The 15,951-nt window shown below is 54.9% G+C and overlaps 3 protein-coding genes across 6 annotated transcripts; 1 reads left to right on the top strand and 2 right to left on the bottom strand.

Annotated features, from left to right (window-relative positions):
• Positions 1–122: 122 nt before the first annotated feature.
• LOC147209508 (phosphatidylcholine:ceramide cholinephosphotransferase 2-like) lies at positions 123–6,044 on the bottom strand. Its single transcript, XM_086105535.1, has 7 exons — positions 5,877–6,044; positions 3,786–4,396; positions 2,133–2,250; positions 1,999–2,056; positions 1,545–1,640; positions 1,305–1,471; positions 123–677 (listed from the first exon to the last, which is right to left on the bottom strand). The coding sequence occupies exons 2-7, from the start codon at positions 4,292–4,294 to the stop codon at positions 504–506; spliced, it is 1,122 nt and encodes a 373-aa protein (XP_085961661.1). The 5' UTR covers positions 4,295–4,396; positions 5,877–6,044; the 3' UTR covers positions 123–503.
• A 546-nt stretch (positions 6,045–6,590) lies between these two features.
• On the top strand, positions 6,591–9,881 carry LOC147209507 (aminoacyl tRNA synthase complex-interacting multifunctional protein 1-like). 4 transcript variants are annotated; one of them, XM_086105545.1, is made up of 7 exons: positions 6,597–6,812; positions 7,878–7,972; positions 8,048–8,161; positions 8,228–8,329; positions 8,482–8,672; positions 8,742–8,913; positions 9,540–9,881. In XM_086105545.1, exons 1-7 carry the CDS (start codon positions 6,784–6,786, stop codon positions 9,710–9,712), a joined length of 876 nt encoding a protein of 291 aa, XP_085961671.1. In that variant the 5' UTR covers positions 6,597–6,783; the 3' UTR covers positions 9,713–9,881. The 4 variants fall into 4 exon arrangements, with proteins under 4 accessions (XP_085961668.1, XP_085961670.1, XP_085961671.1 ...); XM_086105544.1 differs by having other exon boundaries at positions 6,594–6,812; positions 7,878–8,161; XM_086105543.1 differs by having other exon boundaries at positions 6,745–6,812; positions 8,048–8,329.
• Positions 9,882–9,975: 94 nt separating this feature from the next.
• cfi (complement factor I) lies at positions 9,976–15,708 on the bottom strand. Its single transcript, XM_086105534.1, has 17 exons — positions 15,546–15,708; positions 14,828–14,892; positions 14,609–14,762; positions 14,156–14,219; positions 13,910–14,075; positions 13,598–13,800; positions 13,368–13,469; positions 13,172–13,282; positions 12,823–12,852; positions 12,723–12,743; positions 12,487–12,623; positions 12,308–12,411; positions 12,102–12,206; positions 11,864–12,042; positions 11,086–11,187; positions 10,858–11,006; positions 9,976–10,130 (listed from the first exon to the last, which is right to left on the bottom strand). The coding sequence occupies exons 1-17, from the start codon at positions 15,594–15,596 to the stop codon at positions 10,062–10,064; spliced, it is 1,812 nt and encodes a 603-aa protein (XP_085961660.1). The 5' UTR covers positions 15,597–15,708; the 3' UTR covers positions 9,976–10,061.
• Between the last annotated feature and the right edge of the window lie 243 nt (positions 15,709–15,951).

Here is a 15,951-nt window from a genome sequence, read left to right as displayed (position 1 = left end):
TCTCTCAAGACAAATGTTTCATGAAGAGAAGGTGACAATTGAAGCGCAACAACCGAGAGTGGCTTTCGATTTTGGAAGCCGCTGCCGTGGCTTGTTGAATAAAAGCTCCGGACAGAGCGATATCCACGTCTCGGGCTTTATTGACGCCCAAACGTGTGTGAGCTCATTGTCTTTCCTATCACAACATGAAACAGCAACACGTTTCATTCGGTAGCCGAAGAGGGGAAGCGAACAAATGGAGAGATTGCGCGACAAGGTTTGTCGTCCAGGAAAGGAGAGAAGCGCCAAACTCGCCAGCGGTCCGTCGAAATGCTAAGAGCTAAGCCGAGACAAAGCGCACGTCCGACGTCGGCGGAAAAGAGCGAGGAGGAGCTTGCGCTGAGCTTTGTGCTCTCCAACCAGTGTGCTTTTCAAGTCTGTCCAACGTTGATGGAGCGAGCGGGCGGCTGACTCTTGTCGGCGCCTCGCCACAAAAAGGAGCGTTTTGAGCGTGACGGGGCGCCTCACTCGTCCCTCCCGCCCTCCACCATGCGGTAGCGCTGTCGGCACGACGACGGCAGCGTCAACGGCCACGAGAAGACCACGGGCACGTTCGTCTGGACGTTGCGCTCCAGGAAGTTGAACACGGGGTTCCACCACGTGCGCGACAGGAAATTGTTGGGCGCCTGACGGAGAGCCTGCCAGGAAGGAAGGGAGGGAGGGGGTGGGCGGCACATGCGGGTACGTACCCTGAAGTATTTGTGAAATCAGGCTTGCGTCGCGCCGAGGTCGTCTGGTCGCCGTCTGGTTTGCTAGCGCGCATTTTAGCGCTCGGTCTCCGTGACCGCGAGCGAAGCTCTTTCGGCCACGTGCAAACCGAGCAGCCGGAAAGGTTCGGTGCTTCACGAAGCTTCATTTCGCCGCCGCTCCAGTAAAGGCAACGCCAAAGCTCATACGCCGACAAATCTTTACACCGGAAACGCGTCGCGAGCCGCCGCGCGGATCGTCCATAAAACGGACGCGATGAGGATCCCCAGAGCGCCCTCTTTCCATCACCGCGTCTACGGCTATGGTGGCTTTCAAGTCTTGCGCACTTTGAAAAGTTCTCGGGGCGGCCTACTCCAAAGCATCGCAACGCCATCGCTTTTGATGGGATTTGCGGGAATCGTGTGCGCTCTGCTGCGCCGCAACACAATTCGGTCGTTTTCCAAATGTCAATTCTTCTTTTGCGCGAGTTCAAAAAGCACGCCGGCACGCATGGTCGGCCCCGGTGCCGGAGAACACGGTCGAGGACGAAAGGCGGCTTTGGGCGGGATCGTGCTTACGTGCGTGTTGGCCATGGTGTGGTAACACCAGAAGAGCCTGGTGGTGACAAAGTATCCCACCAGGACGTCGACGCTGTAGTGCTCGTGCCCCACCAGGATGCAGAGCACGCCCGAAGCGCTGAGCAGCCAGCAGATCCACTGGTACCAGCACATCCAGCGAGGAGAATCTGCGGCGGGCGGCGGGCTCGGGTTAGATCGCGCCGGGCTCCGGAGGTGCGCCGGTGCCTTTTGCCAACTCACACTCTTTGATGAAGAGGTAGGACAGGGTCAACATCACTGTGTGGCCGCTGTACAGGAAGTCGCCGCACATCATGTGGGAGCCGGTCAGAGATAAGCCTGCATGCGTATTTCGCCACATTTCAGTCAACCGCTTGAATCGCTACTTCCAATTTCACAACAGTTCGTTTGCACACAAGTATCTGTACCTCTGCTTCAAGTGGAAGTCCAGTAAAAAAAAAAAAAAGTTGGAACAACGACAATAATAATATCTGAATCGAGAATTACTTATCTGGCAGAACTTGAGCTCCAGTGGCTTATTTCTGCGAAGGGGTGCCACCAAGCTCTATTTTAGGACCACTGTTTTGTTTCCCCATATGCAATGCTGATTTCCATGATAGCATCAAATCACGCTGAATTCATCCATTCGCGAATGACTATGAGTGCGTGTGCGTGTGTGCGCGCGTGCATGTCGGACCTCCTCCGGAGATGAGCCGCACAATCCTCCAGATCTTCCCTGCCGAGTCGTCGTACAGCTGTAGGTTTCCACGACAACATGCATCAGCACAAAGTGATGACGGCAAGGCGGAGCGCGTGCGGGTGCTTGCGTACCTTGGGCGCGCACACCATGTGTTGGCCCGGCACGGGCAGGGTGGTGATGTACATGGTGATGCAGCGGTACATGTAGAGCGTTCCGATGAGGAAGAAGCAGCGGCGTCCCACGATGGCTCTGATGGGAAGGAAATGAAATTGGCACAATGGTCGGAAGCGCCCCACTGATAAATGCCGCGGCCGACATTGGCTATTTTAAAATGGGCAGTGATCTGCAGCTTTTGTTGCCGCCCCCGCAACCCCCCCCCCCCACACACACACATTCACACACACTTTGACACATGACCACATAAAACAAAGATAATGACATTCAAACATTGTCCCCCCACGCCCTCAAAAAAAAAAGAAGGAAAATATAAACCCCTACCGATTTCTGGCAATTTTTCTCTGCTGAGGACTCCATATCGCTTTTAATGTTGTAAGTGTTCAGGGACCAAAACAGGAATGATTTCATTCATTCTATTTGTATTTTCAAATGTAACCGGCTGATGAATTCTTGGGTTATGGGAACAGAAGTGGCCTTAACTCTAATTGCCCCACGGGGATAAATAAAGTTTTCTGAATCTGAATCTGATTTTAAAAATGGCTCTGGGTGGGGCCCTGGTGGTAACGAATCAAGTTTTGGGAAATGAACATGATTTCTTTCCAAATGCATAGTCGTGGACGATTCAAAAAAAATGTCCTCGGTAACGTCATCCGCGTCCCACAATATTATGGTCACGTGTTAGAGGAATCTATGAGCAAAATTGTATCATGTTTAAAGTTTCATTTAATCTGGACACATCTAAACGTTTGGGTGCGTATCCAGCACCCCCAAATTCCTGTGCACAAAGCCAGAGGGCTGTTGAAGTCCACAATTAGCACGTCAATACAGGTGGGCGATCACGGGGGAGAGGGCGAAACTCGGTCACAAAAGGGGAATGAATAATTCGGGAACAGCGGTTGAACAACAAAAGACGGGTTGAGAACACCCGTCGCGCCCAGACGACATTGGCCATCCGCAAAGTCTACAACATGCTAATTCGATGTAGACCAGCCAGAAAAGGCGCCAATGTACTGGTGGTTCAATGTTTAACACAGGTAACCCATCACTACCGAGGGGCCGGACCGTGGGTGCGGTATGCAAATATCGGGGGCAGTGTTTTCCTTGTATGTTACAATAAAAGCCTGAATTGGCGGGAAGGGAGCTCGAGTGTGATCGCGGAGCAACTAACCGTCGTTCGCTCTCAGAGATCCGCTCCCGCCGATATTGAAGACAATTTTCCTGTGTGCCGAGTCATTTCTTTAACTTTGTCCGAGAAAATCTCTGACATCACGGAAGGTGAAAACTTCCGTAACATTTGGATAGACTGTGCGAGGAATAGTTGCTTGCGTGTTCTTCACAACCCAAAGTTTCCTTTTGTTCGACGTCGCTCGTCAATGGACAGACAATATCCGATTATTGACGACGAGATGAGAGGCTGCCGCGCTGTTCCCCGGACGAAACATTTGATAGGCATCGTCGGCTAACGGAGGGTGTGGGTGGAAATGGACCAAACGTCGGCTTCCGCGAGCTCGGGATGCATTTGTGCCTTCGCGCAAAAAAAAAAATGAAATCATCAGGACACGGGAGGGATTCCTCAGGTTGAGCGCGGGAGCGCCCGTGTGTCTCACCTGTGCTTGAGGAGCAGCCACTGGACCAGCCAGAATGCCACCAAGATCAGCCCGTTGACCTCGGTGACGGTGAAGGCCCAGGGAACACGGCCCACGTAGTCAAAGAACTTGTCGGGCAGCGGCGGGCTCACGGACTTGTCGGGCACCCTCTCGTGCACGATGGTGATGACCACGGTGGTGAAGATCAAGTTGAAGACAGCGTAGAGGAAGGCCACGCCCGTCTTCCACCACTCCTTGGGGAGGCGGTCGGCGCGCTCCTCGCGCATGGAGATCTTGACGTAGTCGCAGTGGCGCTTGAGGCCGCTGCTCAGGCTTTGGACCAGCTGGTTCTGCTGGAGGAGGCCGCTCATTTTGCCGCGCTTGCTCCTGCCGTCCGCCGCGTCGGCCGCGGGCGCGGGGCCGCCGTCCGGGTGAGTGGGTGAGGGGGGCGCCGTTGCCGTGACGCTCGCTTCCACGTGGGGGCGGATGCGGTCGTCGTCGTCGTCCTGGATCAGACCCGAGGCCGCCATGGCGCTCTCTGGGATGACCGCCGCTCAGAACGCCGCGCCGACGCTAATCGATCCCGATGGCGCTTGCCAAATGACGCCGGTTCAGGAAAGTGGGTTGAAAAACTGCAAATCAACAAGTCGTCGGCGCTTTAACGCACGCAGAAGATTCCAGTCCGCGAGTGAGCCAATTCGATACGCAACCGCTGGCCCCGCGGACGGGCAAACGAAAAGATGACGAGCTTGGAAAATGAGGGGGAAACAATGGTTTGGGGCTGCTTTGTTCCCGGAGCCGGACGTGTTGGGACGGTGCAACCGGACCGCGACGCAGAAGTCAGCGTACAAAAGTACGGCTTTGACACAAGAAAATGCGGTCCGGTTAAAATACGAACCTAAACCCAATGAGATGGTCCGGATTTGCTCCTGACCATTTGTTGGTCTGATCTGGAACTACAGGAAACGTGATGTTGATGTTCACGCTTCCAAAGCAGTCGCAAGCACGTTCATTCAAGAGGTTGTGCTGACCACAACTCACGCGCAGTCATTCCACACCTCGACGGCCTCACATGAGCCGACGTGCACGCTTCAACGTCCCTTCTGCCCTTTCGGCTGAAATGGGTTGAACAGCCACATGCATAACAAAGCGACAGAAAGAAATGCAAACAAAGAGCAATTCTAGCTTGGTGGCACTCTGTTTACTGGTGCATCTGTGGCATAAGAATTAAGCCGCGGAATCCACGCGTCTGACTTTTTATGCATTATCGCCCCCTGCTGTCGACTGAAAGTGACGTCAGAATCAAATCCTTAAAAAGGTCTAACAATGACAAATATACATTTGGGTAATAATATCTCTCCTTCATTTTGCCCACAACGCTTCTGTATTTTTATGGTGGTCATGATGGTGGTGCTTGAAGAGCTGCGTTTTATTGGGGGGGGGGGGTTGTTTTGTTTTTTTAGATGAACCACAGACTTAGATGAAGCTCCAAACACCTTTTACGACAAATTTATAAAGAAACCCAAGTAATTACTCTTTCTCTTTCTTTTAAATGCAAATGCACGAGCGCGCGCGCGTGTGTGTGTGTGGTGAGAAGGGAGATTTTAAAACTCTAAACTTTAAAGTGAGGATCGAAACGATAATGATGACTTGCTCTCGGTATTGGAACGTTGGGAAACCAAAAAAAAAAAAAAGACACTCCCGTTCGGGCATTGGACGCGACTTCCTGTTTACGCCTCTCAAATCAATATCAGGAGACTCTAATTAAAGCCCATTCGGCAACATTGGGCGTGATCCCACTGTTTTGACCCATTAAAATAGCAATAATAATAACAAGGGGAGTAGGCTTGGCATTAAGAAACAACAATAGGAGTGTGAAACAAACGTGATTTTTTTTAAAATTTCGTTGCACCGTTGAGGCCGATAATAAAGGCAACGATCCGTTTGCTCGTCATGAGTCACGAGAAGCGTTTTAAAGGGCAAAACATGGAAATGAAATCGTTGGCGTCCTTCAAAGAGGCTCAGACCGGAAATGAGAAAGACACCTGTCGGGACGGGTCGAAAACAATTTGGCGTCACGAAAACAGCACAAGTGAACAAACGCACACTCACCGCTTGAGCTGAGGATACCGGAGGGGATAGGAATGCCCACAAAGTCAACTCTTTTCACTCCTTGGCAAACTCGGGGCTGGTGTTGGTTCGACTTGGACGCGTTGCGGGCCGACGCAGTCGTCGTTCGACGTCTAACTACCGGTTACGCCCCCTCTGCACTCCGTGACTCACCTGAGTTCGGACAAACTCGTTTTTTGACGTAAAAAAACCCCGACAGGATTCGCTCTACGGAAGCCCGGAAATATCAGAATAGATATCTGTCCAGCTCAATAGTGGATAAATTTAGGTAGATATACTGTATGTGTGTGTTCGTGTGAAAACACAGTGCCTTAAAATTAACTTGTGAAATTAACAGTTTAAAATGATATCATCTCATATTTAACCAGTTCAGTTCGACCAGACTCGTTGTTTTCCGTAAATCAACGGAACGGTGATACACTTTAAAAACCCTGAAACGAAACAAAGCAATTAACTATACTAACCATCGTTTTTTTGCCCTTTTGTAATTTGTCTAGACCATTTTTTTAACAGAGTGTCATGTTTTAACAGTTTGAATTTGGGTCAATAACACATGTCAGCGGTCTGTTTTGGTACAGTACAATGAGTTGGATGCAGTTTGTTTATGCTCCACCAAAGGAAAGTAACAAGCGCACTGAAACGCTTTCACTTTTGTCTTGACGTTCGATTTGTTTTAATACTGTATGAATAAGCGCGGGGCTCCTTTATGTGAAACTGGTGATCAAAATAAGAATAAAAGTGGATGTTGTACATATACAGTATATTTATAAAACACCATAATTGGCTGTTCTTGTGCGGGGAGGCGTGGCTCCAGGAGCTGTGAAGATAGACCGGGACAGCTGATGGACAAATGCCTCTGTCGGCGTAGGGAACCACAGAGCTCGGAGACATGGAGTCGGACGAGATGTTTCATCCCAGGTTGGAAAGTCTGTGCGAGTGTGCGTGTATGTGCAGCGCACTAAAGTCAGTGTGATTGGAATTGGAGCACGTGTGTGTCTGTGTGTGTGTGTGTGTGTGTGTGTTTCTCAATAAGAAGAGAATGCGAAACTGTACCAACGAGTGTTACTGTTGTTTTCGTATGCGCGCGTGTGTGTTTACAATTAGTCTCGCGTGTTCGGAGTGTGCGCATGCGCCTTGTCAGCCAAAGTTATTTTGAGCGAGCGCAGCTGTCGAGTGCTTGCCATGTGAGGACTATTTTTTTGCAGACGTAAAATGCTCTAGATTCTAGGGGTGGGCAAACTACGGCCCGCGGGCCAAACCCGACCCGCCTGTCTTTTTAATCCGGCCCGCCGAAGGTTGGTACACAATTAAGGTTCGATGTCAATGACTGCATTCATTTCATTTGGACTTGTAATGACAGGCATTTCAACGCCAGGTGGCACAGTTACTTGAAGTTACAGAGCATTGGGAGGAAGGGGGAGACAATACGGAAGCCCGCAGTAGCGCCAAGTCAAGCAAATCCCGTTCGATACGACGGAATAATGTACTCTTAAAGTCTGAAAAACGTGCCAAAAAATGCAAAAAATGTGGCCCTATGCAAAAAATAATTGCCCACCCCTGCTCTAGAAAATGGACGGACGGCCGTTTCCCTGTACGTGCCATGCAATGGAATGGCAATCGGTGATGATGGGCAAAATGAAGCCTCCTCAACCACCGAGGACTCATTGCTTCAGCGAAATGTTCACCACTTGATGCTTCGTTCATACAAACTCTCGACTGCCACCTGGTGTACAGCGGCGAGTCAAAGAGATGAAATCTTGAAATTTTCTGAAAGAATGTGGCCAAATGAAGCTTGGTGAATCATTGAGGCTCTCCGGACAATTGGTCTCTCGCATTCTTGCTTCATTCGCTCGCTGGCATCGTCAAGCGATAAGCTTCACGCTGTCAATCATTTGGCCCATCGCTATAGCTACTGGTCCGAGGTGCCCAAAGTCGGCGGTGATTCCGCACGCAAAAAGCGTTGAGGTTCGGGCTCTTTTTCAGCTTCGCTGCGGCCCTGATGAAGTTGGATCCCGAAGACGGCGGGAAGATGGTGGAGTACTTCCAAACGCACGCGCTGCTGGCCAGGGAGAAAGCTCGTAAGCATTTTTTTTCCTCAGAGCGTCCCATCACTCGAGGCGGGCGGAACGGTGACCGCTCGGGGCTTTGGGCAGTCCTGCAGGCGTCCGTGCGCGAGCAGAAGAAGCTGCTGGTGGAAAACGGCAAACTGAAGAAGGACATCGAGGAGCTGCACCACGAGCTCGGCGACAAGCAGAGGAGACGCGCGGGTACGAGCGCTCGCGGGCGATCGCTCGGGAAGCCCTCTTCTCCCCCTTTGTCTCCCTCTCCTCCAGCTAAGACCCACCTCTCGCCCAGCGGGGCCGCCGATCCGGCCGCGTCGTCGTCCCGCCGCGTCGACCTCCAGACGACTGGTCGGCAAAGAGGAGAGAACAAAGGTGAGCGATCGAAAGGAAGCCACGTCTCCATTTGGGCAAAGACGAGTGTTGCGGCTGATCGGTCTCGGGTGACGCGAGGGCCCCGAATTGTGCCGGCGCTCCCGCCGCGGGGGGCATCTCGCAGAGTCGCCGCAAAGCTCTCTTTTGCCCAGCCGCTCCCGAAGCGCTCCCGCCGCCGCCAGCCCCCGCAGTGGACGTCTCCCGCCTGGACCTGAGAGTCGGACGTATCCTCGGCGTTCGCCGCCACCCGCGTGCGGCGACTCTGACCGTTCACGACGTCGACGTGGGAGAGAAAGCCCCGCGCCCGGTCGTCGGCAAGCGCCGCCCGGGCGACCAACAACCGGTGGCTTCTTCTTTTTGGTCTCGCCCGCCGGTCGCTTCGTCGCGTCGCTCATTTTCCTTTGCCCGGCAGCTCGCCGGCTCGCTCGCCGTCCTGCTCTGCAACGTCAAGGCCTGCAAAGTGAGGGGCGCGGCTTCGCGGGCCCGCCTCCTGCGGTGCTTCCGGTCTGACGGCCCCGGGGAGCTGCTGGCCCCACCGGCGGGTTCCGACCCTGGAGACAGAGTCACTTTCCTCAACTACCCGGGTAACCGTTCGCTCCGCTTTCCTCCATTCATCCGCTGACAGAAAAGGGACGTGAAAGATGCCCGCAAGGCCCGTACTGACAGACAACGGGCCGGTCTCCTGTCAGACAAAACCGTCATGGCATTGATTTCATTGTGCTAATTGAGGGCCGGTTCCTCTGTTGCGACCGCCTCGGCCACCGGGAGGCAGCATCGCACGGTGAACGGAGAAGAATACGACTCCTCCAAAGGACTCAGTAAGATGCTGTCGAAGGAGTTCTTCTTCAGAGACCATCAAGAATATAAGCCCCGTGTTTGCTCTTCTATGACGACGATGGGGGTTGCTCCAGCATCGGTTCAAATAGCCATTGTTCAAAGAGTTTGGAAACTGCGAAGCTAACATTAGCACCTGCGCGGCATTTTCCGTTCCAGGTTAGCATTAAGACGGCGGGCTGCTATGAAGGTAACGTGGCTTCTTTCAAATACACAATTTAGTTTTGACAGGAAACGTCGTCAAACACCCTGAAGCGTCTTTGGAACAATTGCTCATGATTTGAAATATTGACAGATGATGCACGGGTCGCCAATCAACGGCAAGGCAATGGACTAGCCACCAGTCTGTCTGTGTGTGTGTGTGTGTGTTGAGCAGGTGAACCTGACCGGGAGCTGAAGGCCAAGCAGCGGGTGTGGGATCACGTTCAGCCTGGCCTACTGGTGGACGCCGAGGGTGTGGCCAACTACAAAGGTTGCGGCTTCCAGGTGGAGGGCAAAGGCCTGTGCAGGGCGCCGTCCCTCACCGACGGCACCATCCGATGCACGTAGACGGGGCGCCTGCGCCGTTTTGCCGACGCGACGGGGTCGCGCCGCGGCGGTGCGGTTGTTGGGAGGCTTGGAAAACATGCGGGACAGCGGCCCTCCGGGACCTGACTTTGACACCTATGAGCTACAGTATTCAAAAGTGACAAACGCGTTCTAAAAATCCTCATCAAAACCAGCTGACCAAAAATAGTGAAAATAAAATTGAACTGGAATGAAATGTCTAAAACTCTTGCAACCCTCCAAATCATTCCATATCTCCCCCCGGCATCTTTCATGCTGTGCATTTAATGACACCTCCAAACAAAAACAGCTGACAATGAAGATAAAACGATGATGATGACGACGGCGCCCATCACGAGTTGAACTTGGTGACGGCGGGCCAGCCGGTCTGCAGGCGGATCCACTCAAAGTAGTGCGCCACCTGCAGACGAGCAAAGGGCAGGGGATGGAGAGCAGGGGGGCCCGACCGAAACCCGTCCGTCGCGGTCGACCGGGAGACGGCCGGCTGGTCCCAAGTCCACCGTGAGGGGCGTGGGTGTGTGTGTGTGTGTTTGCGTGGCAGTTATCATTAGCATTGATGATTAGTTGGGGTTGTGTGGTCGTGTGCCGTCCAGCCAATGCAACCATCATTCTCGCGCCCACAAAATCGGGCCCAATTGATTTTGCGACTTGCCGATTGAATCGATCGTAGCCCTTTTAAAAAAGGCAAATATCAGCCTTTTTTTTTTTTTTTTACTTGACACATAAACACATGACCAAAAACGCTTCAAAAAAATTGGGCAATTAGTCAAAAATAAATAAATAAAAGCTGCCAATTTTTTTTTCCCTCTCTTGCAAAGTTAAAGAAGAACAAAGTTTGGAAAGCAGGTTCTGCTTGCTATCCATCGTTTCATTGTTGTGTTAAGGGACCAAAAAGAAGTTATCTCATTCATTCGATGTATTTTTAAAAATAACCGGATGATTAATCATTTATCGGGATCTTATTCGACCAAATAGGAGCATCTACGCAAAAAATAATAATAACGATAAAATTGATGCATTTTAACAGTGACCAGTCGGCCCGCCGATTAGAAATCAATGCCGGCGTGCGTACGTCCACGCACGGCGTACGCACGGCGGGTGGGCCAAACCGGCCTGATGTGCATCACCTGCGTATAAACGCCCGGCAACCCGGGCTGGCCGCATTGATCGCCCCAGCTGACGATGCCCCACAGGTAGGACACGCCCAGGTGGTCCTGGCACACCAGGGGGCCGCCGCTGTCGCCCTGGCAGGAGTCCACGTTGCCGTCCAGGTCACCTGCACGCACGCACGCACATTTCAACGCGGACTCGGCGGCACGGGCGCGAACGGCGCCGCGACGGTCCGACACACTGACCGGCGCACATCATGCCGGGTCTGAAGCGGTCCTTGTAGAAGCGCTGGCAGTCGTGGATGAGGGACACGTTGGCCCACTGCAGAACCTGCGAGGCTTTCCCCACTGCAAGACCGACAAGATGACACGTCAACACGGGGGCCGGAAAACGAGTTAGGCCACTCGGGGGTCACAGATTTGGGCGTGTGCTTGTCAAATTGTGGTTTTGGGGTTTTTTTTCACTCTGAGCTGAAGGTAAACATCTACAAGAAAGAGAAGGTTGATTTGAAAGCACCTCCGTATGCAGGAAGCCTCGGTGCCCTTGAGCAACTGCGATCTGACCTCAGAATTTGCAGCAAGGCGGGTCAAATCCCAATTGTGACGGGCAGGCGCATCGGATAGATCGGACGCTCTCCCGACAACGACGGCGGACCGAGAAGCTGAGAAAGGAACCGGGTGGCAAGTATCCTTCCGCCTGCTGGCCAAAGTGCCCGCAGCAGGATGAGCGGCGCAACGTTCAATACGGGAGAAAACGGGTTCCTTTTTGAATGACGTCGAGAAATTAGTTGTTAGATGTTCTTTTGGGGAAGGGAGGCTGGAACGTTGAGACGGACCAAAAGTCACACCAACGCGTGTTTGGCTCCTGTTGAAAATTGATGGCGACTAGCGGTACTCTCTTTCTGTTCCGGGTCGATGGGCTCGTTTATGTTTGAGGCACCGATACGTCAAGAGCCCAGTTGACGCTCCAAATGGTCACTTTTATCCGCAGGTGCATTTCTTTGTGGGGGGGGGGGGGGGTCACCTGACGTGCGGCCCCAGCCCGAGATGCTGCACGTGTGGTTGGCGCCGAAGAGCCGCGGCGACCAGGGCACGCAGGCGGGCTTCACCGCGGGGTTGTCCACCATACACTTGCCCGGCTCCTCCGGGAGCTCCTTGAGCCGCACCAGGGCGATGTCGTTCTCGTACGTGCTGGCGTTGTACCTGCGGGACCACATCGGTGAAGGCCACGGGCGAGACGGGCGAGCCGGGCGAGACGCCACCTGGGGTGAATGATGACGTTGCCCACGGGGATGATGTCGGTGGTGTCCTGAGGCGTCGACTTCTTCCAGATGGAAAACTTCACCCGGTAGGCCGACGGGTTGGGTCTGGAAAGACGGGGAAAAAAGCGAGTCGCCAGTACAAAACCTGGGCCGAAGCTCCTTCGCGTGGACGCGGGCCGCGTCAAAACGTCTCGGCGCGGTCGCACCTGACGCAGTGCGCCGCCGTGACGACCCAGCAGCCTCCGATGTAAGTCCCCCCGCAGTTGATCCTGCCGTCGTCTTCCAGGCCCACCTGCCACTGGATCTGCGTCTGCGCGGGCGGCGGCGACGGGACACGCGTGCGTCAGGCCCGACGGCGACGCTCGGCGACGGGCCGCAAACTCACCCGGTTGGCCGCGACGCCGCCGACGACTCTCTTGACGCGGCCGGCTCGGTCCCCCACGTTGCCGTCAATCGCGGCCGTCAAATTGGCGATGCCGCACTGCAACTTGGACTCCAGGTGGGCACGGCTGGCGCGCGTTTCTACGTGAGCAAAGCTTGCCCGTTCAGCCGGGCACCGCATCGTCACCCCCCCCCCCCACGCGTCTTTGTCTTTGGCACGTGCGCTTCAAGAGGACAAACCTTTCCTAGGAGAGACGTACTCTGCGAGAAGGAGATGGAAGGAGGCGATGAGTGGCCAAGGCGGCGGAAGCCTCTGGCGGGATCCCTCGGCGGCGCCTACCTGTGCCGTTCATCTCCGTCCCGGCCGGCTCTGCGCGACATGAGAGATGGATCACTTCCCGCTCGTCTTGAGCCGCGCGACGTTGAACGAGGTCGAATTTGGGCTCAATTTCGTCCCGGTTGAGGATTTCAAATGGCAACCGGGCCAACGCGCTCGCTTGGGAGCGCAACGGGAAACTTTTGCTTGAAAATTTGGAGAATGAGAAAAACAACAGCCTGCCAGGTGGGAATTTTCCTGATGTGAATGGGCGCCTGTGCGGTCACAAATGGATGAATAATAAAAAAACATTTGGGGGGGGGGGGGGGGGGGGGTCCCGCCACGCCAAATGTGAAAAGGTCAAATTTCTCACCGTGCGTCGGCGCCTCGTCTTCTCCCGCCAAACAGTCCCTCTGTCTGTCAGCCAGCGCGTCGGCCTGCACGCACACGCCCGAGTCGCAGCGGAAGGCGCCCCTCCTGCAGCCTGGCGCGGGCGGGGGCGCAATCGGCGTCAGGGCGCAAAGTGGACGCGCGCGCGGGCGGGTGGACGCGCGCGGGCAGGCGCTTACGTTTGCAGCACATCTCGTCGCTGCGGTCGCCGCAGTCGTCGATGCCGTCGCACGTCCGGTTGGCGGACACGCACTTGCCGTTGGCGCACGCGAAGCCGCACTCTAGTGGGGAGGGAGCGGGCGGCTTCGTTCACGCGCGCTCGGGAAACGCTCTCACGCACAAAGCGCTGCGATCGCGTCAGAGGATCTCAGTCGGTCGGGTTAGGGTTCCGCCCGATCCCGAACGATACCTCGGGGCGCCTCCTTGTGGTCGTAGCAGGTCGCCGTGGCGACCCGGCCCTCGCCCACCCGGACGCCGTCGTGGATGACGCACTCGGCCAGCGATGTCTCGAAGCCTCGGCAGCGAACGATGACGCAGCGGTCGGGCAACGGCGAGGGGGCGTGACCTCGCCTCAGGTCACCGGAGGCCAGAGAGCCGGCAGACGCGGCGCCGCTGCGGACGGAGACGCCCACAACGCGCCCTTAGCTTGCCGGCCGGGTGTTTCACGCCGGCGCCTTCCACGCCTGCACGTGAGGGGAGGCTACTTGTTGGGTTTTCTCACAGCGGGTGGCCGTGATCCTTGCAGGCCACGTTGGCGGCAGCCGCGTCCCAGCGCTCCCCGCAAACCAGCAAGCGCTTGCCCCCGCCGACGCCGGCTCGGTCGGGGACGAAGAGGCTGAGCGCGCCCGTGCGGGGATCCAGGAAACTCTGGAACTTGGACTGCTCCTCTGTGGGCAGCACAAAAGGCAAAGTCCCGTGTTTCCGGGCGGCGCGGAGCCGGCGAGCCGGGGCGACGTCGGCGGCAAACCTGAGCACGTTTGGTCAAAGTGGGACATGGCCGACTTGCCGCCGCGACACGACAAGGCCATGGCCTGCCGCACAAAAAGGCCAAAAGGTCAGACAAACAAATCGGCGCCACATCGCTTTCGGTCTCTCGCTCGCCAAGCTAAATCTTCCCTCGCGGGGCCGATGTGCTGCAAAAACGTTTCTCGCGCTTTCCAAAATAATGTCGCCATCAGTGAGCGGACGGACAGTCACATATTGTGTAATATGAACGGCACAAGCGCCGCTTTCGCCCCAAACCAAGCGCCTCAACTCATTTTGACATCCCGTCGTTCCTTGGCACCGGCATTTGACTTTTGTCCAAATGAAAGCTCCTCAACTCACCGTCAACGGGCTTAAGTGGCGCTGGCATTGTGGAGGACCCAAAAAGTGTCAGAGCCCCACCCCTCTCCCCCCAAGGCTGCCAAACGCGAGCTACCTGGCAGTAGGAGCGGTAGAGGCGGCCGTCCCGCCCACAAACGGGGGTGACGTCCTCGCTGGGACACAAATACGGCGGCTTGCAGGAGCAACGTCCCTCGATGCATCGCTCCCACGGGGCGCAAAAGACCAGGTCGCAGGAGGCACGCGTGGGCCTGCAAGCACAAGCGGCCTTGAGCGCACGCCGCCGGCCGGCCGGCGCCGGAAAAGCGCCACCTACTTCCTGCTGAGACACTCCTCTGGACCCAAAAAGTTGTCGGGGTCGGTCGCCGCCCAGGTCACCTCCTGCGGGGGGCGCAGTCACACAACAAGCGTCATGAAGAACTTGGAGCGCCTGCCCAACATTCCAGTATCCGTTCTCCTCTCACGTTGTTTCACCGAGATGTCTCAGCTCGTCTAAGCTCAGCAGTACAGCAGTAATACGTATTAGTAGGTCTTCGGAGAGCATCAAGTATATATGACCGTAGAACTGGGTAGCAAAAACTAGAGAACAATTCCCGGAGCATTTTTTTTTTTTTTTTTGGTTTAAAGCGAAGTAGCCGAATGAGTGGAGGACTCGTTTCCCCCTGATGTGGCAATTCAGTTGTCTTTTTACATGCGTTGCTGGAGTTTGTGTTCACTTTGTTGCTTCATAGCACCACAACGTGGATGCTAATAGCATTAAGCTAGTGGACTGAAAGGCAAAGCTCTTTGGGGGGGGGGGGCGCAAATAGCTTCTGCCTTTATTCTCTCCCAGTCATCTCTGCAGGTTAGGTTTGAAGCTGGGGTCGCCAGTCAGGAGGTCACAAGATGACCTTTTTTTTCCTTCCTCTAACCATAGCGGCTAAGGGAACAACAGACTAAGTGTCAAACTATTTGGCGATCGGTGATGTTGATTGGCAGGAAAACCAAACGAGGCAAATAAGATGAAGACACCGAGAAGCGGGGGAAAAACTCACCCAGTTGGAGGGACAGATGAGGAGAAGCGGCAGGAGAAGGCAAAGGTTCATCCTGAAGGTCCCGAACACACACTGTTGTCTCCCCGAGTCCGCGGCAGCTAAACAAGCCTCCGAGGACACCCTCCGTCAATTATTAGCCCGCCTCGTCAAACAGGACAAACGGCATCGATCCGGCCGAGAACACGCCCCCCCCCCCCCCAAAAAAATAATCAAAGGGCGTATGACGGCCTTCAAGTGACACAGCTTCTTCCGCCCGCCTCCCCGTCGCTGGTCTTGGCCGACGGCGCAAATGGGCACGGTTCGGAGGGCACGTGAGAACCAACGAGCCGGTGCTCGACTTGGCGTCAGTGTGCCGGCCTCCAAAGGATGAGCCCGCTCGACAATTTGTGTTTATTGACCTAAGCCA

Source organism: Hippocampus guttulatus, chromosome 2 (genome assembly GCF_054856545.1).
Source record: "Hippocampus guttulatus isolate MCC_2025c chromosome 2, RoL_Hgut_1.0, whole genome shotgun sequence".
In the NCBI taxonomy this organism is placed as follows: domain Eukaryota; kingdom Metazoa; phylum Chordata; class Actinopteri; order Syngnathiformes; family Syngnathidae; genus Hippocampus; species Hippocampus guttulatus.
This window is presented reverse-complemented; position numbering and strand designations above follow the sequence as displayed.